Source organism: Aphelocoma coerulescens (assembly GCF_041296385.1).
Source record: "Aphelocoma coerulescens isolate FSJ_1873_10779 chromosome Z unlocalized genomic scaffold, UR_Acoe_1.0 ChrZ, whole genome shotgun sequence".
Lineage (NCBI taxonomy): Eukaryota > Metazoa > Chordata > Aves > Passeriformes > Corvidae > Aphelocoma > Aphelocoma coerulescens.
In genome coordinates this window covers 16,950,666-16,976,055 of record NW_027184085.1, presented here as the reverse complement: position 1 = coordinate 16,976,055, position 25,390 = coordinate 16,950,666, and the positions used below count along the sequence as shown (strand labels likewise).

The following is a 25,390-nucleotide window of genomic DNA, read 5'->3' as shown; positions in this document are numbered from 1 at the left end:
GTACCACTTCACAAAATCTTCTAGCCCACTGTTGGAAAGCAGTACCTCATTTGAATTGCAGTAAGAATTCTAACAGTAATGAAAAAAAATGGAAATGGGCAGTCACTGTAAAATGTGTAACAACTTCCTTTTTCTGGTATTCTTTTAATGTAGACTATACAGATGAATTTTGCAATCACTTTGAAACTGTTCTCATCTGACCCCTTTATTTGCTGCTTTTATTTTTTCCCCCTTCCCATGTTAAAAATTCATTATGTGTTATAGTTCTTTATATTAAATTGTAGCGGCTTTCCTTGGAAAACAGGTATTTATGTCTGTGAAGTAGTCCACTTCCGCAAAACACAAGCTTCTGCTTAAGTTAATCATGAGCATGTGATGTTTCCTTATGTGAAAATCTGGTGACCTGTTTGAGAAGATATGATTGTATCACATAGGTAATGGGATTACCACTCCATCATCCTTCTGGGTATGCAATAGCAGAGGTAAAGACAGGAAGCGTGGACTCCAGGTTATGTTAGTGGAATCTTGCCATGGCCTTGAGAGTAGCTGAAACTTGGCTCCAGGCATATGAACATACAGCAATGCCATTTGGTCAGAGGGAGCTTTCTGAGTTCTTCAGTGTGGTCCCCTTCATATTTGAAGGGCTGCAATTGTTTCATCTGCTTCTGTCTGTCACTTGTACTTGGTCAAGCTCTAGCTCTTTTCTCGGCCATTAAAGCACAAGGAAAGAGACTTTTGAGATGTAGTTGATTCAGTGGTGCGCCATGCTACTTAATGAAAAACTTTGTGCTTAAAGTTGAATAACCTTACTGCCATTTTTATTTTAGTTCACTTTTTCTATATGGGATGGTAAGCATCAGTAAGTGTGGACAGTTTTCATATCTCAGATGATTTGTGAAAAAAAAACTTCTCTCTGCTCTGTAAGAGGTTTTAAATTACTCCCAAACTGCTTTCTGTGGCTTTAGCAATTTTCTTAGAAGAGGAGTTGAAAGCTGGCATGCTACCAACCATGTACAGTTTCAATATGCACTTCACAAGCCTTTGCACTGCAACTCAGCAGCCCAAAAAAGGGGCCAGCATTTATCACTCTGTTCCTACTGTTTGACTCTTCATGTCTTTTCTTCTAATGAGGTATATAGAAATAAGCTTACTTAAAACACCTTTAAGCTACTTACCTGATAGTAAACAGATGTCACCAGAAATCAAAGCAGTCACTCAGTCAATCATGTTAACTTCTTTGAAATGTTTTTTGTTCTCAGTACAGCAGGTTGTTTATGTACTGATTAGTTGTTCCTGCTTCAGTAACTGTGCTCACTGTCTAGTTTACCTATAGGGTGTCTATTTGCAGAATTGCATGCTACATGGATGTTGGGGAAAATGCACAGTTATTTGTCCTTTTTTACCATGTTTTAAAACAAAATCTACTTTTTGTTTTGTTTGGGGATTTAGCATTATGTAATTTAGCCACTTTAATCTATTGCTTGCTCAACTGATCAAAGGAAAGGGGGAGAGTGGGCATGGTGTTATTTGGTTGAAGGCTGGACTTCATGATCTAGGAGGGCCTTTTCAACCTTACTGATTCTGTGAGAAAGTAGAGTAAAAAAAAAAGTTTGATTTCCTGAGGTTATTGCTCCTGCAAATGTGTATTCCATGGCAGGCAGTTCTTACCAGAAATAAGTTAGACCTGAATATAATTGTCAGAAGTCTTGATGGCTTCTTTGGCATGACTGTCAGTATAGTGCAAGTTAACTTCTAGGAGAGGGAATTGGTAATATATCACAGTGTGTAAATTCTGAGAGCTATAATTTGTACCCAGGTCTCAGATGCCATGTTAATAACTTGTATATTTTCATGCAGAAATCTTCCAAAGTGTACAAAAGCTATAGTCTCATTACCTGGAGATGCAATCCATTCAAAGTGTCCATTGGTGTCCCTGCAGTTCTCTTGTTCCCATTACCTGCGTGGAAACTACTTGCATGAAATCTTTAACTCCCTAACTGTGACAAAATCTGTGTGTATTTTTTGTCTTATCTTTAAACACTAGCCACATTATAGTGTATAGAACAAGGCTGGCAAATCAGATACAAGCCAAGGTCATGGGGTAGTGGCAAAGGGAAGGGGGCATGAAAGACTGCCTGCCCTCTCTAATTGTTTAGTCATGTGAAGGGTAAAGGCTTTTTCTTTAATGTAATCTTGGTGCAGTGTGGTTCAGTGGCAACTCACCTTAGGGATGGAAGACTTTGAACTTTGTATTTTGTTTAACATCCGTACCTGATGAGGAATCTCAGAGTCTTTCTGAAGTAGTCTTCTAAAAGAGAAATGTCTATAAACAGGATTTGGTTTAAGTATGTGCATTGCATGATACCTAGGAAATTTGAGTTATGCATGTTTGGTAGCTTCCTCCATGCATGTTTAGAAATGATTTTTTTTTTTATTTAACCACATGTATTTCTTGTTTTTGTTTTTTGTTTTCCTTCCCCCAACAGCTGGCTTACCCCTTGGTGTTCTAAACTTGGCCAAAATAAAACCGTATCAGAGAGGCTTTTTCTGTAATGATGACAACATCAAGTATCCGTTCCATGACAGTACCATCACATCCACTGTCCTCTACACAGTGGGGTTCACCCTGCCCATTTTCTCTGTAAGTAGCTAATATATAGGGAGCTTTGGTGATGGGAGTAAAATGTATGCCTTCCAAGAGCTCAGCACGGTATATGAGTTGAGTCTATATAGGTAAAATCCCATATATGTATAGACATATGCATGTGAAAGGTGCTGTTGCTACTTTGTTTGCCCAGAAAATCTGGAACTATTCTCTAACTGCTAGTGTTGCTAATTTTATTTGGTTTAGGAGCAGAAAAAAAATTTGGACTAGGCTTTTATCACTGGAGAAGAAAAATATCTTCCAAAATGTTACAGAATGATTAGAATGGGTTCGTCCAGTAACTTAAACACTTTGTGATGTTAAAAGTTGGCACTGTAATGCAGTGCACATACCTATAACTGATAACTGTTGCTTCCATGTACTTTCTTAAAAAATAAGTCTAATTTTGACTCAAAAGCTTTTTCTAGCTTAAAAGTAGTGTGATTACTCTTTAAAGAAGAGTGGGATAAAATGGGATACAGAGACTGAAAATCTAATTGCTTGTAGAAAAGAGGCTCAGTGTTTTAAAGACCACATGATTTTGACAAAGAACAATTTAATTCTTTAGTAGGTTTTTTTAACAATATTTTAAGCCTGCTTGTATCCCAGTTTTTAGTAAGGTTTGAACCGACTTAGAGAATCAAAATATAACAGTGCAGAATAGTTTTGAATCTGAAGCTACATCTTGTTTCTGCCTGTGGTACTTGACCAAGCCATATGAAAGATGATAATATTATTATCTGACAAATGTATAAGCTGAATTAGTCAGTAAGACATATATGAAATGGTTTAAGGATGGAAGGCAGTCATTTAAAACAAGTGAACAGCTACCTGCAGAACTTCTACGTATATTACTGTAGTTTTGCCTCTAGTGCTTATTTTTTGAAGCTTCTATTAGACCTGTGCAATAAATAGGAGGTTGACACAACAAGTTGTCACTAGTATAGTTTCACTTTTAAGTAAAGTTTGTCACTTTTACAAGTACATATATCTTCAGCACACCTTTGGGAAAATTTATTTTATGGTAGGTTTCCTGTATACCTTGATAGATATGGGTACAGGTGAACTAACAATTGCAGCTCTCTGCACTTTCAGACCTTTAAAGAAATGTTCTAGTTGTAGTTCAATAATCTGTTGAATTGCTTGATATTTTTATTATCTTTCATTTGAAGTTGTTACTGTAATACGAAGTCAATTGAGAGTGTGTTTTTTCCTGGCTCTAAAGCAATGGAGAAACATCTAACTTAGAGCTAATTCTGAACATTTAAAGAGTGGTTTGGACTATTAAAATTTTAGATAACCTTTGTGTAGTTAAAGTTACAGCTTATAATTAGATGTGTCAGTAATTCCAGTCTATTGTGATATTTTTCTGCTATGATATTTTTGTAGGAGTCACACAGTGGATTTTCATTGCTTGTCTTTGTGCAGGGCCCTGGAGTTTATAATTGGAACAATCACTTCTGGTCTCCATGCTGAGAGGTTTAAAAAAAAATAAATTCTAGAGCACTTGCAGTTGTTAAAATACAGTCTAACCAGATCATTTGCTTTTCAGTCTGAACATTTTACAAACCTTAAAGCAACTGCTCAGTGTAGTTAACATGTTAACCTAGCTCTCTTAATCTCAATTTTAGATTTAGAGAGCTCTTTAGTCTCATGCAAGAGGTGAAAAATCTTCCATAGCTACTGAAAACTAAGGGCTAGAGTAAGCTGTACAGCTAGGGACTATGAGACAGGATATTACAATTTCCTGAATTGAAAGTGGGTTCCCAGTGAATGGTTTTTGTCTTCAAGATTGCCTTTATTCAAAATGGGCAGGGAAAGCTGATCAGTCTGGGAATCTGAATTCAGAATGTTTTTTGCTTGGTCTGACTCAATAGAGGCTTGAGACTCTTTCCAAGGCAGTTTAAGTTTTTGGACATAGTGTGTTCCAGACTCAATATCAACAGGAACACAGCTTGCTCATGAAAGGTTTTTGGGCAATAACTCTGATTATCCTGCATCTAGTAAAAATTGTTATCCTCACATGGGACTTTACTGAAAGGCACAGAATCCTCAATGAAGGAATTGATGATAAAAATTTCATCTAGAGTTTATAAATTGCACTTTTGTACAGACTTTTCTTCCCTAATGAGACTACCTCAAACATGATGCTTGTTCCTAAGTGGTAGAACTCCTTTTATGCATATGCCTTTTGCTGCTCTATGGGCCTGCTTGTCTTCAAAATGTAATAAGAAATGGCCTGAACATCTTGTTGTATAATAATAATAATACTAAAAGATCTTGTTGAGACAGGCCTGTAATGGAATATAAAATAACTTCAAAGAGGAAAAAAAAACAACAAACAAAGCAACCCCCAAAAAACTTAAAACATACATAGATATTTTATTAAGTTTCTTGTACATAAAAGAAACAAGGCTGCATGAACATGGATTTGTTTTTATGACATTTTATGAAGATCTACAAGATGTGCTAGAAACTCAGGAATCTTAAAAAAAATTAGAAGAATGCTCTTAGGAATCATAATTCTCTTTGTAGCTCTGAACCCTTTCTGTTGCCATTGCCATGTTTTATCAGGAAATAAAATGTTTATTCTTTTCCAAGTGCCTCTTCATAGGATAATGCTTCTCAGTTTTCCAAATTGTTCTCTTTGTCTGGATGGGAACCACAATTTTTCTATTGGAATTTTTTGAGATTTAGAATCAAACAAGACTTGATACAGGTCTAGAAGACTGAATCTCTCTAGGTGGCTAGGCCAGTGTCCAGAGCTGCACACATTCATGATATCTGACACTTAAGAAACCCCTTTAAGATGATCTTTCTGATAGTTCTCTTACCAAGTCTTTTAGATATGTTTAGAGAGTAATTCTGTGTAATTTAAAAACCATGACTAGTTAGGGGTTATTGTCCATGGCTTGCAGCTCTAGGAGAATTTGGAAATATACTTGGTCTGGCATTTTTGGTCTTCAGTCGCATCTGCATGAGACCAATTTCTTCAAGTATAAGTGGCAGACTAATGTCAATGTCTTTTCTCTTCCAATGAGGTCCAGCCACGGCTATTTGTAGATGTCCTGTTCAGTTGGGCTTTTCTGGTAACTTCACTTCCAAATTGTTTTGTTTTTTTTTTATCTCCAGTCATCTTGTTTCTTTAAACTGTGACCTTCAGTGACACTCATGCAGCTTCCCTTGGCTCTAGGAGTAGGTGACATTACGGGAGGCAGAAGCACAGAGCAAGGAAAACCTCTCTGAAAGAAACATCCTTCTCATCAGAGGAGCAGAGCAACAGAGCAACATGAGGGTTGCTGCATTTTGTCTGCTCCCTGTTCTAGGTTTTGAACAAGATTTCTGTGGTTCCCTGCCAAGGCTTTGCCTGGCAGCTCTGTTCCAGAGCTGAATGCTCACAACCTGCTGGTAGGTTTCTCTTACAAGATGGACTGATGTAGACAGAAGAGTTTAGATCTTCTAACTCAGCCGAAGTGCTGCACTGAATTTCTGGGAAAAAAAGTAGTTCTCTACAACCTGTTGCTACCAAAACAAGTAATGCAAATGCTGATGTTCCTGACAGGGAAGTGTCTGTTAGTAAACAGTGTTTTGATAAAGTCACTTCTCTGGGATAAGTGCTGCTGTTTGGAACATCTTTGAGAGAAAGGAACATGATGAGGCATACAGGACTTAATATCTCCTCCTTGAACAAATCCAAAAGATATTTAAGTGATCAGGTTACATTAATTTCAAAGTAGTTTAAACAATATCAAAAAAAGGGCAAAATCAAAATATTCCTAGGTTTGGTTTGGCAAAATGTCCTCAGTATCATGATGACTTCCCAAAAGGGACCTAGGTAGGTAACTTTGCTCCTGTGCCAGCTTTAACCTATTAGGCATTAGGCTTGGTGTTTTTGGGAATGTCTACTTACACCATGTGTAATGATGTTCTGACTGAAACTTTTCCCTCCTACAGATTAGCACAGTCATACTTTGGAATCAATTTACTGATTTATTTTATAGCAAAAGAAATTGACCTTTAGTGGTCTGTTTATGAAAGGGATGGGAAGGGAAACTTTTATTGACAGCAGCTGTTAGATTGACCAACATAAGCACTCACTGGGCTAGTTTTGTATGTCTTAATGGACAAATGTAGTTACTGCTGTGATAGATAATAAATCAGGGGGCTAATGAAACCTCTTGAAGACTGTTGATTGGTAGATGTGCTCTTCACTTTTTCAGCAGTGTCAAAGCTTTATGACCCACTGTAGTTTTCCAACTAATTGAAATAAAACCTGTTGTTTGACACTAGAGTGGGCTTCAACTTAAATCTTAGGTTTCAGGTTACTTGTAGGTGGTCTTATTATGCTCTCAGCAAGACTGCCTCTTATCTGGTAAACTTTTTGAAAAGGTGTTCATGTTTTATCTTCTTTTTTTTTTTTTGTATATTTATGGCATTGGAAACTTTTTTGGGCAATGCTGTTGAACTTCATAATCTGTCACAGGTTCTACTTGATACTAACTGTTCACCTTGTACTACTACAGGTCAGCATTATCTTTGAACCCAATGTTATTCTGAGGAATAAACTGCTAAAGTTTTTGGTTTTCTTTTTAAAGCCAACATAGTAATAACCCATGGTTTTACTGTGTGAAGGGTTAATATGCAGGGTGATGCACTTTGGTGAGTTGTTGAATTGATGAGTAATTCCTGGCTGAGATCGGTGCAGTGGGGGACAGATGCTGAGAAGTAGCAGCATCCAGCTTTTGACTCCACTTTTTGACCTGTCCATGGTGTGGGTGTTCTGGTGGGCTTGGTTTGAAATCTGGTGAGGAAAGATCTGAGGAGCACCATTTGTCTCTGTTACTTGTACAAATCACTCTTACTAAGTGCAGCTGTAATTATTATTACACCTTTATTTAAGTAAATAAACTGTAGCAACTTGCTTGTTAGCCCTATGGACTTGGTACTGTACTTTACTCAACCCTTCAAGTACCTTTCTTAATATAGTGATGGAGAATGCACACAGTGTATGAAACTGAGTAAGACAGTTGGCATTCTGACTGTGGGAGGAACTCCAGACAAGGGCTTTTAAAATGCTAAGTGAAGCTTGGTCACAGCTGTGAGAAAGACAAGCAGTCACATTGGTATAGAGGGGTTTAAGTATTATTTAGTAGAGTATACAAAAGGGTAAAATGGAATAGGGAGAAATGTAGGTTGAGGGAGTTGCAGCTTATTTGGAGTATTGTAATTTAACCCAAACAGTCTGTGGTGTAGATTTTTCTCAAGGCTGACACACAGTTACTAATAATGTGCTCTTGACATTCAGGACTTAGACCAAAGACTGGAGGGGGTATCAAAAAAGGGAAGCGACCACACTAGGAACTGGAGACAAGGAACAGGGAAAGTAAAGCAGAGAGTGTTCCTTTTTGTGCTACCTCTTCTACTTCCCTTCATCTGGCTCACATCATTGTACCTCTTTCTGTTCTGCCTTGAGCAAGGAAATGCTCATGCAAAAAGCTGGTTTTTAACCCACCTTTTCAGGAGAAAGCTGAATGTCAAAAAATGGAACTATTGATCTTGGTGAACTGTGGAGTGATGGTTTATTTCTTGGTGCTCTCCTGAACTCTAACACCTATGAGAAATGGAAAGTAGCACTGTTCTTATACTGAGGAGAAGCCAAAGTCTTAACTTAATCTGCAAAGAGCTTTGTGACACTATACCCAACCTTCACAGAATGTAAGCAGTAATATAAGCACAAAAGTTTTAAGCAAGCTTTTATAAAATGAATGTTTTTCCAGGCAGTAGTTCTAATGTTGTAATGAATAATGTGGATGTTTTTGCTGATGGAATTAGTATGAAATATCTACAGCATATTTGGGGGAAATGTTGACTTCTGCTTTCTATCTGAATTTCTGGTGTAAAGAGACTTAAAGCTCAAAATATTACTTACGCTTTTTAAAAAATAAGTCTAGGAGTCACTTCTAGTTTAAAGCTACAGCAAAGAAGCACAAAAGTGGTGGCAGCTTTTTTTGAGGTGCTGGGAGAGACTATAGCAAAATCTTTTTAACTTTGTTTTGTTTCTGAGCTCTGGAGAAAGATTGTTACTACCCACTACTTAAGCACAGATGTTGAAACATACTACTTTGTCAGGAACATATCCACTGTTTTCTGGTGTCAGTCACATCTGTTCTTATCCTAATCCCTGTGATAAACCAGGTAGATGGACAACTCAGGCTAAAGCTTCATTTTTTTTTTAGAAAATCTCATTATTTAGATGTTTAGATGATTTAGATTCAAATGGTTACTTCAACCAAATCTTAAGAAAATGTCATGAGACCAGATAAAGAATCCTTAAATGAACAAATAATTCACTTAACTGTGAGAAGTGAGCAGTAGGAGTAAGTGCCTCTTGTCCTTTGCAAGGAAGGAAGCTGTTAAGTAGAGCTCTCTGTGAGTCTATCCTGTTCAGTATAGTCATAAGTGCCCTGGAGGAGAGAAAGCATATGCAGTGAGGCAGCAAAGTAGGGAACTCAGAGCAATAAATACAAAAGATGACAGTAACATAGCTGGTGAAATACATTGTGGGTAAATGCCAAGTGATAGCCTTCCTGAGGTGAGTGGGAAGGACAACTTGAGGGAGGTATATGATCTGATGTTCTCTCTCTTTGGAGTAGTAATGGTCATCTTTAGTGGAGAGATCAACTTCATGCCCAGTGAAGAAACATAATCAAGATTAGGAATTTGGAAAGCAATAGACCTGTGTTATGCAGGATATTTATTGAAAAAACGTAATGTAATCAGTCAGAAATCACTCCAGTTTATGAGGAAATCTATTATATTATACTGTATGAGTTGGACTTTTGGACAAGGGTATAGTGATTGTCTAAAATATGTAGTTTTATCAGTTGAGCTACTTGTGTCTCTACTCTGTGTATTCTGACTGAAACATTTCAGAGCCTATATTTCTCCCTATATCTTTATTATCAACTCTGTTTGTAGTTCCTGGATTCTTGGTTCCTTGTTGGATCAGTATTGCTTTTTTTTCTAGTACCTAGTGCATATGCACTTGGCTGATTTACAGCCTGACTCTACTGAACTGTGCAAAACCAAGCTCTTGTTTTTGAGATAATGAGGAGTATATCCTAGCAGCCCTTCTCTGTTTGCACTTAAGACAGATTAATTAAAACTAAATGTGTTCGCTAATTCTGACTGAATACTGTTTCAGAAGAAATTTCTTGTCAGATGGTTAGAAGTGTTAATGCCTTTGAAAAGACTTGTGTAATGGTCATGCCATTATGTTGATATACAACAATCACAGGAAGCAGACATTGTTTTCCCCCTGCTATTTTTAACTGACAAGCTCCCAACTCAACAGAGTTGTTTAACCTCCAAATGCATGACTCTGAACTCATTACTGCACAAATCTGTGTATGTTCTGTTGCCTCAGTCTTTAAGAGTTGTTTTGCAGGCAGAGCTGGATGGCCTTGATCTTCCACTGTATCAAAGAATTGCCAGCTCTGTCAGCAGTACATCTTCTGCTTACTCATTAAGGATGCATATGCACCATGTAACACCAGCTTTTAGGCTTTATCTTTGAGATTACCCTACAGGTAACCTCTTCCCAACCTTATAATTGCTCTTCACATACGGGTTGTAATTTTCCCATTTGGCAATTTCTTCACTGTGTTACAAGTGGCACAGAAGATGCTCCTCTACTGTCTCCACTTCTTACATAAAAGGAGTACTTAGACTCCCCAATTTCTTCTGCTTTCAGGGAAAACTGAGCCCAATTAATTCTCCCATTTAGTGTGCCAGACTCTGCCCTTGGAAATTGTAGGTTTTTTAGGAGCAAAATGGTTGTTTGTAGGATATTGTAGAACCTTTCTTTTAACTAGATGTGGCAATGTGAGTGGCAGATGAGCAGGATTTCTTCTCACAGTCATCTGCTGTTGTCTTTGCTACTTTTTCTTGAGAAACTACTTCAGATTTATTCACATAAAAATCTATCGAAGTACACCACTTCCTATACTACAGTAAACATTTTTTCCTCAGTTGTATCTGTGAAATTAAAGACCGTGAGACTAGTGATAGTGGTACCATTATAAAGACAGGTATGATTCGGTATCTTCAGTCATATCCAGTCTTCCTGTATGTACCAGGAGCTTCCATGCTCAGGAAATTGCTGCTGTGATGCAAAAACTTGTTCCTCTCTTCTGAAATTGTGATATTTGTCAGGGTGAAAAAGTAGCATGTCTATCACAGCTATAGGAAAACCCTACTATTGTACTTGATATAGTAAGAAGCTTTTTCTCTATCACTTAGGACAGTTCTTCTGCTTGTTTGTTCTGCTTGCAGTAATGAAAAAATTGAACTATTTTTTCCTGTCCCTTTATTGTCTTAAAGGGAGAAAAACTTCCACTGCAGAAAGTATTTAAACTATATATTTGAAATAATTTTGATTTGATTTTAAATGAAAACACCTTGAAAGCCCACAAAAGCAGACTTTGGTGATTTATTTAAAACAGAACAGAACCCTCAGTATTGTGAGAAGGTTCTCCTACCGGCTTCATGTGCCAGAAACACTTGATGCCCCTCTGGTTTGACTTCTACTTTTGTCCTCTCTCTCACCAGTTAGTAATAGTGAAGTCAATCCATATGTGTTAAAAAGAAGTAAATTAAACCTGCTGTATGGAGCATGTCCTGAGGGATTAGGTATTGACATTGGAGAGTACTTTAACCAAAAAGATACCAAAAGCCCCTACTGGCATGGTTTTTCAGGCTAATGACTGCTGTGGATTGAGCAAGAAGTAAATTACAGATGTTGTAGTTCTGTGACTTTCAGTTTACAGTTTAACTGTGTTAATCTGATCAGTTTTACTGTAATCTGTTTTTTAGAAATTAAAACTTTCCTCACAAACTTTCATGGAGCATGTATCCTTTCAAAAATGAAAGGTGCTGAGAACAGCAATAAGATAAATGACTGGTGGAATTACTTCTTGAATCTCTTGTGCAGTTGGGGGAAACTGAAGAAACCCTTGTTATGTTTCCGATATAAGGTTTATTAACAGTATTGTATTTCAGTGCATAGCTCTTCCAATTAATAGTTACTTGATGGCAACTTAATGGTTATCACGTAGATACCTAGGACTTCCAAAACTCAAAGTAAAGGAGGTGGAAAGAAATTATGAAAGAAGACAGTAACTTTATTTTAGCTGTTCATACTTGCTTACAAAGCAAAACAAAAACAAACCTTGAGTTCTTTGGTATTTTGTTTGCATGATCTGGATACAAGAAGGTGCAATTACAGGCTAATTACATCATAATCTCAATATTGCTGAAGAGTGAGCACACACTTCAAGCAGCTTCACTCAGCATGGAAGAGCACAGATCCTCACTGCATGAGGGACTTCATTCCTATGATCCACACAGCACTGCTTTTTGTTTCTGATTTAGTAGCTGGAAATGACGTTAAAAAAAGCTGCCCCCTGAATAACCCCATTGTTCTGAAAATTTTCAATCTCTCACCTTGAGAAGCTCCTACCCAGGTGTGGTAGGAGGAAATGAGGAGTAAGGTACCATGACACCATTATTCACAGAGCAGGTTTTTAAAAAGGGTGATGCAGAGCTAGTGATTTGATGCCAGTGACACTATCAAGCTATAACTACAGGTGTTTGTGGCAGTGTGCTGAAGCTGTGATAAGGTTTTTTTGGGCTGAACATAATTTTGTGAACAACTGCTTTACCATGATAATCAGAACTACCAACTCTAAAGAAGTAACCATGTAAGTAATTAAGAAATTCTGATCTGTATGTCTTAACTCTCTATATTTGGAGGTCCAAACAATATATTTTTCTCAAATACTCAGTCTTGAATGTTGGTGTTAGCATGTGTGCAGGGCAAATGATGAAGTTTTCATTCCATACATATTTTGTAGTAATAAGTGGTGTTGGAAACACCATGACATTATGTTGACAAGTCACCTTCCCTCACCATGGCTGTACATGCTTCTGCCTCATCCCTGACACAATAGCTAAATACTAAACAACTGATGGTGTATCATGACATCTGTCACAATACCAACACAAGGGGAGGGGAAAAAATGAGGTCTGGGCTGCAGTGTTTTTCAAAATCCTGATATTCTTCCTGTTAAGAGAAAGGGAGAGGAATTTTTTCCTAGTAGGAAAGGCAGTGTTTTTGCACTGTACTGCAGAGTCCAGCTCCTGGGCTCTGTGCTGGCTGGTATCTGAATAGTGCAGTGTTTTGGTGAGGCTCTGGCTTGGCTCTTAGCCCATCCTGCTGTCCTTCTGCTTTGTTGGTGTGCTTGGATGGCTTCCAGAGCTGTGTCATTGTAGTCCTGCTGGCATGGAATTGGAAACAACCCCTCTTGACAGTGAGAGTGGTCTTTTTCTGCCACTTTTGGAGGGGAGGTTTTGCATGCTATTGGTTTCATGACTGCAGCAATACAGAAGGTATGTGGTTCTTTGCAACAGACTTAGCTCAAAAGGTGAAAATTTCTGTGAAGTGAGCTCTGGCGAATGACACAACCTTATTCCTTGATCAGGCAGTTATAGGTCTATCATGTGGGCCCATGAATTCTAGCTATTAGTTTGTTATTTGTTCTTTTATTTTCAAACTGAAGTATTCTTTTAAGTACTTTATGGTGTGCAGAACAAAACTGATAGCAAATTGTTGATGAAAACCCAGTTGTATCTCTTGTGATGGTCCCCAGGAGTCAGGCTGAGGACTTCATGGGTGTAGGTAAAGAGGGAAGAGGATTGGAAAGGATCCTAGGTCTTTTTGCTTCCCTTTCCTAACGGTTCTCCTGAGACTTGGTTGGTATCCTTTTTTATTCACTTTTTCTCCTGTTCTTCACGTCTTTACTTTTATATGCACATGCTTATTTGGGGCTAGTTGTGTATCTGGAAGGGAAGAGGTAGGCTATGCCTTGGCACAGAGGTCTTGAGGAGAGACCTGAGACTACAGCAAAATCTACTTCTGCTGGGAAGGAAGGATGGAGACTGTTTCTATCTTTGCAATCCCTTACTGTTGGATGGGAGTGTCTCCCCAGATAATTTTTGTTGTGTAACTTTAAAAGAATATGCATTTTATGTGCAACACAGCTGAATTTTGAGCACTAAGTCAAGGGCTTTTGTGCTACTGGGCTCTACATGCCTAGGCTAAAGAAGATTATTTATTGTTTGGTTAAGCATTCTTTGTAGTCCCCCACTTCTTGTTTTCCATACAGCCATTTCTTTCTGAGAGTATTCATCCCTGTACACAAACAGATTGTGTGGATGCTGTATGTGTGTTAAGGATGGAGGAACAGGTTTTAGAAATGTGATTCTATTAGTTTGTGGTGACTTGCATCCTATTTTGAGTTTTTAAAAAAAATCTTTGCTGTTCAAATGACTAGTTTTGGTTTGTTTTGGGTATCTTGATGTGCAATAGTGTGCAGCTATTGTGCACCGTAGTATTGTGTCCTGCTGGTATTAGACTGAGCCAAAGGCATCCTCTTTGGTGGAAGAGGTGAGGATAAAATCTCCATGCCATGAGGCTGTAGCGCTTGTGCAGTGACCATGTTGTTCTAGGAAACTATCCAGTGTGTGAGGAAGTAAGGGTATTGCATGCATGTGTAATTTCCTTTTCTCCATATTCCCAAAAGCTCCCTCTGCACTTGCATTCCTGAAAAGCACCTCCTTTTCTGCTTTCATGAAATGCAATTTATGCTCTTCTGACTTGTAAAGCTGTCCAGAGAAGGTGTACAGGGGCAACTGGTGCTCACTGGAATATAAAGAAATATTTGATAATTGTGCCAGTAGCAGCAGATTGAGCACCTCAGTGGTTGTCACTGAACTATTTACTCAGTCACAGTTTCGGCATGCTTCCACGCTTCAAGTGCCACAAACATGGAGATGAGAAGAATCCTGCCCTGCTTTCCTTCATTCAGCAATCCTTCCTGGGAGCTACAAAGTCAAGGCAGTAGGCATTGGCCAAGAGAAGTGCATAACCTTCTAACTTCCTGCATGCCCATTCCTCTTTATGCACTTCTTTTTGGAAATGCGGGGGTATAGTCATCACCACTTTGTTTTGCTTTTGTAATGTATTTTGTATTCCTTTTTGCCAGCTGGCTTGCCTTTTGCAATTCTCAGTTCACGACGTATCCCCTTCCAGAGAGGCGTTTTCTGTAGTGATGAATCCATCCGGTATCCATACAAAGAGGACACCATTTCTTATAAGTTGTTAGCAGGAATAATTATTCCTTTCAGTGTAATTGTTGTAAGTTAAACTTTTCTTCATTGCTTTTGATTTCAGTGGGGGTGGGGGAGAGGGAGGAGGGCAATATATTAATATATATAGACTTACAAAACTATATTCTGTAAGATTTCTCAACCTTAAAATAATGTCCTTAGGCCAGGTGCTAAAGAGTAAAAATGATGGTCTGGCAAGTGTAACTAAAAGGTTTTTTTAACTGAGGTCAAACAGCTAGAATTATATAACAGAAGAAGAATGCCTTCGAACCTTAGAACTGTGGTGGCTTAATTCTATACTTAGAGAGAAAAACTTCTTACCATATTTGTTGAAAATAGCACTAATGTATTGGAAGTGACTGTCTAAGTCTTTTTATTTTGGGACCTGCTACTTTCAGAATATCAGCGTACATGACCTATCAAGTCAGCATTTTTTATCTGCCACAAAATCTTCAGGAATACTTCTGTGTGTGGAAGTGTAACAACAGCCTATGTAAGAGAAAGGTTATGACTTCCAGTCAGATGTTACCAAAAACATAAATAGAATAAAAAAGAATAAGTAGGTGTGGAGTTTTCCCCTGGATATTTCCCTGAAGGTCAGGATAAATCTCTGGGCCCATTTGTATTTAAATTACTGCAGGGGCTCGCTTTCATACTGCACCTAACCTGGCTGAAAAACAGGGTGTTTTTCTTCTTTCCTCTTCATCACACCAGGTCAGTGAGCTGGACAGGTTGTCTCTGTGACTGTCGATTTGGGATCTCTCCCTGACCACAGCTCCTAGCTCAGCTGAGCTGTCTCAAGCATGTAATGACTCTCTGTCCCTAATACTTAATTGTATGCTGTCAGCTGAGCTAACATAATAGCTTACTATGTATGGACAAAAGTTGAGGTCCCACTATTACACTGTCTGTTGCCACCTCTTGTGGCTGTCTGAGCCAGGATCAGGGTAGTGAAAATTCCTCAGCCTGGCAGAAAACAGCAGCTTTCATTGACTACACATGGAGTGCAAATGGCTTCTAGAAGGATACGGGGGCAAAAAGTAGCTGGACATGTCCTCATGAGTAGAGGGGACAGTTGGACCTCTTCAGTTAACCATTTCATGTCCTAAGTCTGATAAGACTGCACTTCAGTTCCTACAAAGGCCCTTCAACAGGGCCCTCAAGATCCCTGTCCAGATGTGCTAAAAAGCTTCAGCCTCTACTGATGGTTCTGTTGAGTGGCATCCAAGCTCATCAGAGCCACACTTTTAACAGAGTTAAAACTTTCTTATGCCAAATAAGATTTTTAGGCATATAAATATTTATCCAAGTATATTTAGGAGCCAGAAATGAAAATGGCTGAATTTTAGCACAGCTAAATGTAATCCTCAGTATTGACCAGCTGTTTCTTTGAGCTAATGGGTTTAAGTCAGGAGGAATATTACGATAATCGAACTCTGCTTTGCACAGGGACTGCATGGATATTTATCTAGGTTCTAACATAAAGGTTAACTTGCAGCTCATGTTTGCTCTTGGGTGGAATTTTTTTTTTTGCAGTGTAGAAATATGTTCTGAGAATTGAAACTATGACTTGCCCGGTTTCCCTCTTTTTGGAAAAGCTGCTTCAAAATCTTACAGAAATGCTTCTGAAGCACATGAAATTTTGGGGGGAGGGTAGGGGTTGTGTGTTCTGTTAAATGGCAAGTGGTTTATGCTAAAGATCCTGCCTTTAAGACTATTTTTTTTTCACCCTGTTACTACCTTTGGTAGTCAGTATTACCTGAGACCATCAGTGCTGGGTCACAACTGAAGTCCATATAGCTTATCTCATTTCTAGAGCAGTTAAAACAGTTGAGTGAGGAGGAACAAAACAGAGCATGGAAAGATTGATGTTTTGCCCTCAGTACTTGGCTACCGGCCATTTGCAGCTCAGGAACTTCCTGAGTAAGAAAAGGCTCCACTGAATATAGTTTTTTAATGGATGTATTCCCTCTGAATTAATCCAATCTCCATTTGAGCCTGTATGAATATTTAGCAATTGAAGTTTCTTTTGCAACATCAGGGACCATCTTTTAGTTGGGAAACCAGGCTTTTCTGTCAAGATTGCTTCATAGTCAGATGGTAAAAGCAAATATTGGTGTCCTTTACTCAATGCTTAGTCAAATTATTGAAGATGAACATTCTTTGATGTCTGTCCAGTGTAGTAATCGCATAGACATCAACTAATTTTTTGTTGCCTCAACTGAGATAAGTGACCTTCTTTGCAGATTTTGCAGCAATATTCTTTGAAAGGGATTTATTATTTACCTGCCATGTCTATTTGTGCTCAACCATCTTCCTTAAGAGGTTACTTTCTGGATTAGGCGTCTATGTGCTTTACTGAAGACTTTCTCAGCTTTAGTGCATGTTCTGGTATTTCTCTGCTTCAGTCCACGTTTGGGTATGGTGGAGGCTGTAAAACTAAAGTGTCACACATCTGACGGTATTGTCTATTCGCCTTCACGTGCAAAGCCTCTGACAAGCTGTCACTGGGTGGCAGTGTCTAAGTAATGGCTTCATTCACCAAAGTTCTGGTTTGCTGAGATTGGGGACCTGGCACTCTCAAGTGACAGATGGAGCCATAATTTTAATTTTTACATGATTTTTCAAGATAACTTTACATATATATGTCCAGTCCCCCACACATCTGATTGTCGGTATGGACTGATCTTTTCTGTACAGAATGGGACCATCTGGTTCAATATCCAAATTATCTGGCGTGAAGTTCTGTATTTGGCATAAGGAAATACTTTCTGCAAAAGATGAAGTTGCAAGAAAACAAAATTAGATCTTCTTTCTTGTCAACACTTGATACATGTACCTTGTACATGTAGGGTGAAAAATCCTTAGAAAGACCTCCCTGTCCTTCCCTACTCTCATTAGTTTTCTTTTCTCCCCGAAGGATTTAGTTTTCATGAGGAATAGGAAATTCCTTTGTTAAAACATATGGCCTTTCAGATCTGAAGTCTCAACCCTTCAGAATAGTTTCTGGCTTCATGAAAAACCTAACAAGCTTAGAAAAATTTTGCTCAGAAGTTAGTTGAAGACGACTCAATGTAAAATGAAGTTATACAGGAGAAAGTGTTTCTAGTTAGGGCCATGCCAAGTAGTATGGTTAAATGTTATTCTGAGAAGGCTTTTTTTTAATAAGTATTCTGAAAATAATGTGATTAAATTCAGCATGAAGTAGGGTAAAAGTAAAAGGGTGTTTCTCTTCTGTGTGAAAGTGTTTATAATGTTTGGACATGGTTACTGCTGACTCTTGGAGAACTTAAATTTGCAGCTTAATGTTTATAAAAAAACTAATTTCTGAAACTGTATGTCTGAGTATTAACAAGAATAGTGTGATACTTTTCTTTTAAAATTATTATCTTTAACTTGTTTTCCTTATTTCTCTTTCAGATAATCCTAGGAGAGACTCTCTCAGTCTTTTATAATAATTTGCACTCAAATTCATTTGTCAGAAATAACTACATAGCCACTATTTACAAAGCCATTGGGACCTTCATTTTTGGGGCAGCTGCTAGCCAGTCGTTGACAGACATTGCCAAGTACTCCATAGGTAGACTGCGTCCTCACTTCATTGCTGTGTGCCAGCCTGACTGGACACGGATCAACTGCAGCCTGGGCTACATTGAGAACTTCACTTGTCATGGAGACAAAGCAAAAATCAGTGAGGGAAGGTGAGTATGACTGACCTTGTACACTTGTTTGTGTAACATGTTTGTTAACTTGGGACAATGAGTTTGGTAATGGTGCTGCAGTTTTTGTGCTTCTCCTAGAATAAATTTATTGTAATTTTAAACACCAAGCCCTGTCTAGACAGTGGGGTTTTTTTCCAATTTGTAAATGCCTAAGTGTGTGTTTGTTTCTGCTTCTTTAGAAAAATGTGTGATTGTCTTTTTTTTTCAGTTTCAATTGGCTTTTATTTGTGTTTCTAAAATGTCTGCATCCCAATGAAGAGAAGAATTTGAAATCTACTGTATAGATTAGATGTAGAATAGCAAAGGAAGTGTTTTCACCTTGGAATGAAAGTGATAAAAACTGCACGTCTATATAAATATATGCAGGACTATTAAGAAAATTACTCTATTAATTTTTCTCACTATTAAGTTTTTAATCTTAAATGCTTATCTGCCAGTTCAATTGCAGCAATATACTGTGGAAACAAGAATAAAGTATCTGACACTTCAAACTTTAGTCGTTGTGCTATAAACACAGTGTTTTGAGTGCTATTGGAAATATTAGAAGTATGTTCAGAATAATTTGAGTTGCTGGAGCTTTCTGCAACCTTACCTTTATAGAGACTCCTTGCCATTCTGTTTCCAGACATTCCATATACCCTCTTAGTTAGAACTTCTCTCTTTGTGTAGTTTTAAGTAGATGTGTGTAGTTTTGCTCACTGTCCTCTGCGTTCCTTGATTCTTCTGGCACGTGTTCCCTATAATTTTCCAGTAGCATGTATGGTATTTTTCAGTAGCCATAGGAAAACGCTGTTGAAATGTGAATGGCTGTTGATGGTAGAGGAGCTAGTGTACAGATAGGCAGTAGAACAGTAGTACACTGGGTATGTGTGACAAGAGATTGGTGGCAGGGGATACAGGGGCGGCTTCTTTGAGAAGCTGCTGTGTCCCACAGAGCCAGTACCAGCCAGCTCCAACTCTTTAGTTTAACTTCTTCATGAGTCTAAAAATGCTTCTTAAGTGTAAAGAGGGGCATGGCGAAAATTTGAATTGGTCATGATGACTGAAATGGTCCTGAAATAATCTTTCTGGGTTTGGGGGCTGAAAAACAAGAGTTAGCTTATGCTTAAACAAAAAAATTTTTCTTCTATGAGAAGAGTATGGGGGAGCAATGGCGTAGTGATCACTTACCTTGTATTCTTCCCTGTGCTTTGACATCTCAGACTTCTACACTGGAAGCAAGATTTGTTTGTCATCTCTTAACTGATCACCTATTAGGTTTGTATTTCCAGCAACTGTGGCGTTCCCCTTTTCTGTTGCTACTGTTTCCCCTAGAGAGTGATGTGAGAGGGCTCTCGTGTTCGGTCAGAGGTTGCCTTGAAGTATTCACTTGAGTGTGAGCTCACTTGTGGGGCTTATGCTCTCCGCTGAGGTTTTGCATGCACAGGAAGATGTAAACCAAAAGCTAGTGAGTGGTCAAAGAAGTGTAGGATAGATTAAAATGGGACATTGTCCTGTAGAGGTGTATGACCTGGATGCAGTAATCCAGTAAATCTTTCAGGGTTTCCTATGGAAACTTTCAATGATCTTGGGTCATGTGCCCACACAGAAGCGATATGCCAGAAGGCATTAACCTTTCAGTTAATAGCCCAATAAGAGGAGAGTGGTGGATTGCAGGGAGTTTTTTCCAGGAAGCTGGAAGAGGTCAGTAGTCTCTCAAGCTGTAATCCAGAGATGAATTTCTATATCAGTTGACAAAATTATTAGTGGCAAACCTACTACCATCTACTCTAATTTGCATAGATTAAATAGGCAGGTAGAAATGCAAAGAGAATGAAAACAGAACAATCGTAGTGTTGCATGTAAAATCATATGTTCTGAACTGAACCGATTATTCCTGTATAGTAGGAAAACTTGAGGTTGCATTTGAATATTTTTAAAGATTCATGCTTGAATGTACAGTCAGAAAGACAAATCTAAATTTTTTTTATTATTTCATTGAAAATAATGAGAACAGTGTAAAAATCCATTGTGTGCTTCCATTATTCATATTGTATTTTCTGATTAGTTATCTCCTTCCTTCTCATTTCTTCTTACAATTTTTTACTAATCAAAAGCATAAAATAGTTTTGGTATGGAGCATCCCTGAGTACATCAGACTTCTTGTTTTGAAATAGAGTAAGTGTGTGTATGTGGAAGAGATGGGTGTAAGGTGAAAGTTTCTAAAGGATACTTTGGAAGTGGTAGAGCAATTAGGTAATCAGTCAGTGTTTCTATTTCCTCCTTAACAGTAAAACTGGAAGGGGAAACATTTGAAGTAGTTTATTTTTTCCCACATGAAGATTGAGGACTAAGCTGTGGAAGTTCTTTATAGTACTGGAATATGTAAGTTTGGTTCAAAGTGGGTTCAAAACACCATTTGCAGGAACTTCTAGAAGACTAACCTCAAGAAAACAGCCTGTGTTTCTGGAAGCCCATAAGTTTTATGGTTGGAGGCAAACATATTGCGTATTATGTTCCAGTACTGTTTTATGTAAATCTGGTGTTTCCAACTCTTTGTGTATGTCTACTCTGTTATAACATGGGGGCATGAGAGAAAGATAGTAATTAGTTTTTATTGTACAGTGGCAAGAACAGTATTACAGTACATGCATGCTTTATCAGGAATATAAACCAATGGATGTAGGATTGATTGTCTAAATGAGTAAAGTGCCCATGAGTTATGGTTAGTTTCAGTAAGGTTTCACTTCCTAACCTGAGGTTAATAAGACAGTTCTTGCTGACTGAAGCATTTTGTTTGGTGTATATCATGCTGAAAGCAGTCCTCCTCAGTTTTAAATGCCTTAGGTTCTCCTTGACAACTTTTATAGTATGTTTGCACTTCCATTACTGGTGGCTCAGCCAAGCAGAGGATCACAAGCACAGTTGTGTCCTTAGTAAATCTTTCATATTTGTTGAAAGATGCATGTAAGAGTTGGCACATATACATCCAAGTTTGTCACACTTGAAGATATCTAAAATATGCATGCAATTCACTGGTTATATAAAAAATGGCTAGGTAAATATTAACATTATAAACTGTACTTTTTTTCTGTACCTCTTTGTAAGGCAATCCTTTTTTCAGGCAGTGTTTGGCATTTATTTTAAGTTAGACACAGAACCTTGGAATGAGCTACTCAATGGCATTTCCCTGAGGTGAATGACTTGCACAGAAGTGCCATCACAAGCTTTTATGGAGTTGTTGCTAGGTTTGATGTCAGCTAGTTTTGTGTAGAGCTGTGCAGTATTCCTTCCCTCTTAATTAGTATTAAGAGTAGTAACTCAATAAAGGTGCCTGACCTGGCTTGTTTTTGTTTCAGAAAAGTAAATTTGATATAGAAGCACAAGTTTAGTGCCTATGAATGAAGAGAGATCAAAGTCATGGTGTTCTCTTGTCACTGGTGCTTGTAATTAGCATGTCACTTTTAGTGTACTAGTATGTACTTTACTGCTGCTGAATTGCCTTTAAGGTACTTTTCTGAGCACCTATAAAGATAATGACTAGTCAGTTGGCTGTTTTCCCTTTCAAATAAGCAAAGCAGGACTCAGTAAAATAGGTAGGTGTGCCAGGCTATAACCTTGATAAAGTTGGGGGTGTGAGTGAGCAGTGTTTACTAACCTCTGATCTCTTTGGCTTTTGCAGCTTCCATTTCTGTGCATCTTCCTTTTCTTCTGGCTTTCCACTGCATACCTTTGCCTGGCTTTGAGTGGGTTAGCAAAATACCCAAATTCCTCAAGGAGAAGTAAGCAGATAGGACAGATGATGGCTTCTCCATTTGTTATTGGTAGCTAAGGCATATTTCCCAAACCTGCTCTAACCAGTCCATGGCAGATTGTTCATACATCCTGTTAGCTTTCCTGCATCCAAAAGACTGAACAGAAACCACAGATGTTCAGCAGCAGCAGCTCTGAATTAGTATTTCGGTGTTCCTCTGGTGAGTGTATTTTGCTGTAGTTGCTGGTTGTCTGAGATGAGTGTTTAAACAGTGAGGCTTGACTGTCTAGTAGAGTAACAAGGAAAACATCAGGTGCTGCTCTTTTCCTTTAGTATATGAACACTTGATTGCTCTGGAATAGACTTATTTTTTAGTATCTCACAGAGGGGAAAAAAGACAACTTTATAAGGTATTTGTTCAGATAAGCTGAAATATATTGTGCTTCAAGATTTCAGTGGTGACAGTGTGCCTTCTGGCTTTATCATGGTGTGGCAGTACTAACTGGTGGCTCCCAACTCATTTTGGCAAACAGGAATTGCTAATTCAACCTTGGTTGCCTTTGTGTAGACAAGCATTTATAACCTCTACGAAGTAGGATCTGGAATCTGGAGGACACACTTGACAAGACCAGCCTGAACCTGGTAAAGGTCAGTGTTAGTTGTCATCTTAAGCAAAGGAGTATTTCCTATTGGTTGTAAAATTGATCTCAAGCAAAAGTAAATGCAATTTAAATAAAAGTTCTGTCGAATTTTTTTTTTTTTTGAGGAGGGTGAGAACTTAGTAATAATGGTAGGTGTTTCTCTCCAGTTTCATAAAGTTCTTTCCACAAGCAAATAAAACTGAAAACAAAATCAAACACAACTCCCTAAGCCTTCCCAGAAAAAAACCAGTCAAAATTGAACAAAAACTCTACAAAACCAACAAAGAATACCAAAACCAAACTTCTGGTTTAAGTAAGACTAATTCAAAGATTCTTTCAATCACACACAACGTAAGTGTTATATGTGACTGAAACACAAACAATGTAGCAGGTGCTACATAGAGCTTACAGTATTTTTAGTTTAGGATTAGTTTAGTTTAGGATTGTGGTGTCACTTTGGGATGTGTATATATATAATTTCATAAACTTGGCAGCACAAACTGCACATTAAAGCCTTGTGTAAAGGTCAGGTGTATTGAATATGATACTATTTAAACTTAGATTTTATCCACAAAATGTTAAAATAAGTGTTGTAGCATGAAGTATGCTGTACTCTTACTCAATGTCTGCTGAATAATTTCACAGGGACAGTAATATACTAGGGTATAATGACATTTTTCACTCATGCAAATGATGCCTTCCTAGAACTTCAAAGCTTTAAAGCATACGTCTTTTCATTTTCTGGGTTTAAAATAATTTCCTGAAGTAATAATGTAGCAAAAATAAGTTTACAGTGTCTGTATTCAGTAAGGAATGAGAAACAGAAATTTGCTAATGCTATGCTGAACTTACAACCCTTGAAAGCAAAAGGCTTTTATTTAACATGTTCTTTTTCTTGCATGTTCAGTGTACCTGATTTTCTGTTGCGCTATAGTGGGTATGTAAGTCTCTGAAACAGATTAACTGGGACAAATCCTAACTTACTTAGTGGATACAAGTTTAATAATAAATTCAGATACCTGGTAATTGGGTTATAAAGTTATTCGTCATGGTTTTGTATTAATGTGAAATACGTATTTTTATACCAGTGATGGTGAAAACTATTTTTGAAAAAACTTTAAAAAATGTCACTAGAAAAAGGATTAAATAATTTCAGAAAATAAATATGCTCGCTTCTCTTGCTTCCTATAAAATATCATTTTCTACCCTTTTGAGTATAGCTTTTGAGTCACCTTGCCCCCATAATTATTAATGTCCACGTCATCTTTAAGACTGTGGAGATCTTGTTACAGTGACTGACAAGAATGGGTTAAATATTTCATTAATGTGGAGGTAGCTGTTTCAACAAAGCCCTGTGAATACTGATCCATTTTTTTAACCATCTGAGGGACACCCTGGCTCCTTCACATGGCTGTTAAAATGTATCTAGACAGCTTCATTATGGCATCATCTGCCTTCTTCAGCACCACTGCATGCATGTCTCATGGACTCATGGGCTTGTGTGGCTTTTACATAATCATGGTAAGATCTTCGGTGGCTGGATAGTGACTCTCATCTCTGAATTGTACAACTAAGCATGAAGACCTGGGAGGCTGAAAAGGTCTTTCTACTTGCTGACCTTCTTTAACACATTTGCATTTTGTTTTTATGCTTCTCCAGCTGTACCTTATGATGAGCTAAAGGAGAAGGGTCAACATATGGTTTAATTTATTGAAACCTTCAATTCACTAACTTCTACTCTGAAGTTTATTTATTGAGCTCCCATTAAAAGTACAGATTTGGAGGCATTCCTGTCTCTTAAAACATGTACTGTTGAGGTATTGCTGTCTTGTTTTGGTTTTTCTTTTGAGATGCAAATATGAGGACTTTCTCTTACATTCATATATAAGATCTGGGTTTTTATAATTGCCAGATGTCCCTTTGTGATGGAATTTTACTGTGCTTTTGGACTGCAATTGAAAAATCTGCTTTGAATTTCAAACCTGGGTAATTTCTGGGTCCAGCTTTTGGGGTTTTTAAAAATACAGTAAAACTTAGTCTTCAGGAATGCAATTCCAAACCTTATTTCACATTTTTGAAACTGAAATATTGGTACTAGTTCCATAACAATGCAGTGTTGTATGAAGAGACAGTTCAGGTTTCTGTTTCTGAAAGTGGAGGGGGCAGTATTCATTAGAGGAAAAAGATGCATATAGGAAACATCTCACCCCCCAATTATTTCATGCTCTTTAAGAAAGCAGGGCAGTTACACACATTTAGCAGTGATCTATACTTGTCATGTAAACCAAGCAGCCTTTTTATTCCAGGAGTGTAAAGTGCTTAAGTGTCCTGCTCTTAGACATGGAACAGTTGCAGATGGGAGGCCATAAGCATAATATGTTCTTCCTTAGTCAATACACTGCAAAGCTGGGAATGGGAAGTA

The 25,390-nt window shown here is 37.9% G+C and overlaps 1 protein-coding gene across 2 annotated transcripts in view; it reads left to right on the top strand.

The window, feature by feature from the left end:
- Nucleotides 1-25,390, top strand: part of PLPP1 (phospholipid phosphatase 1) — a 62,718-nt gene that overhangs the window by 13,824 nt on the left and 23,504 nt on the right. The window contains exons 2-3 of one of the 2 annotated variants that reach the window (XM_069000799.1): nucleotides 14,749-14,900; nucleotides 18,293-18,573. In XM_069000799.1, coding sequence (XP_068856900.1) covers nucleotides 14,749-14,900; nucleotides 18,293-18,573 — 433 coding nt within the window. Of the gene's footprint in view, nucleotides 1-2,486; nucleotides 2,642-14,748; nucleotides 14,901-18,292; nucleotides 18,574-25,390 lie in introns of both variants that reach the window. The other variant, XM_069000798.1, reaches the window with a different exon arrangement.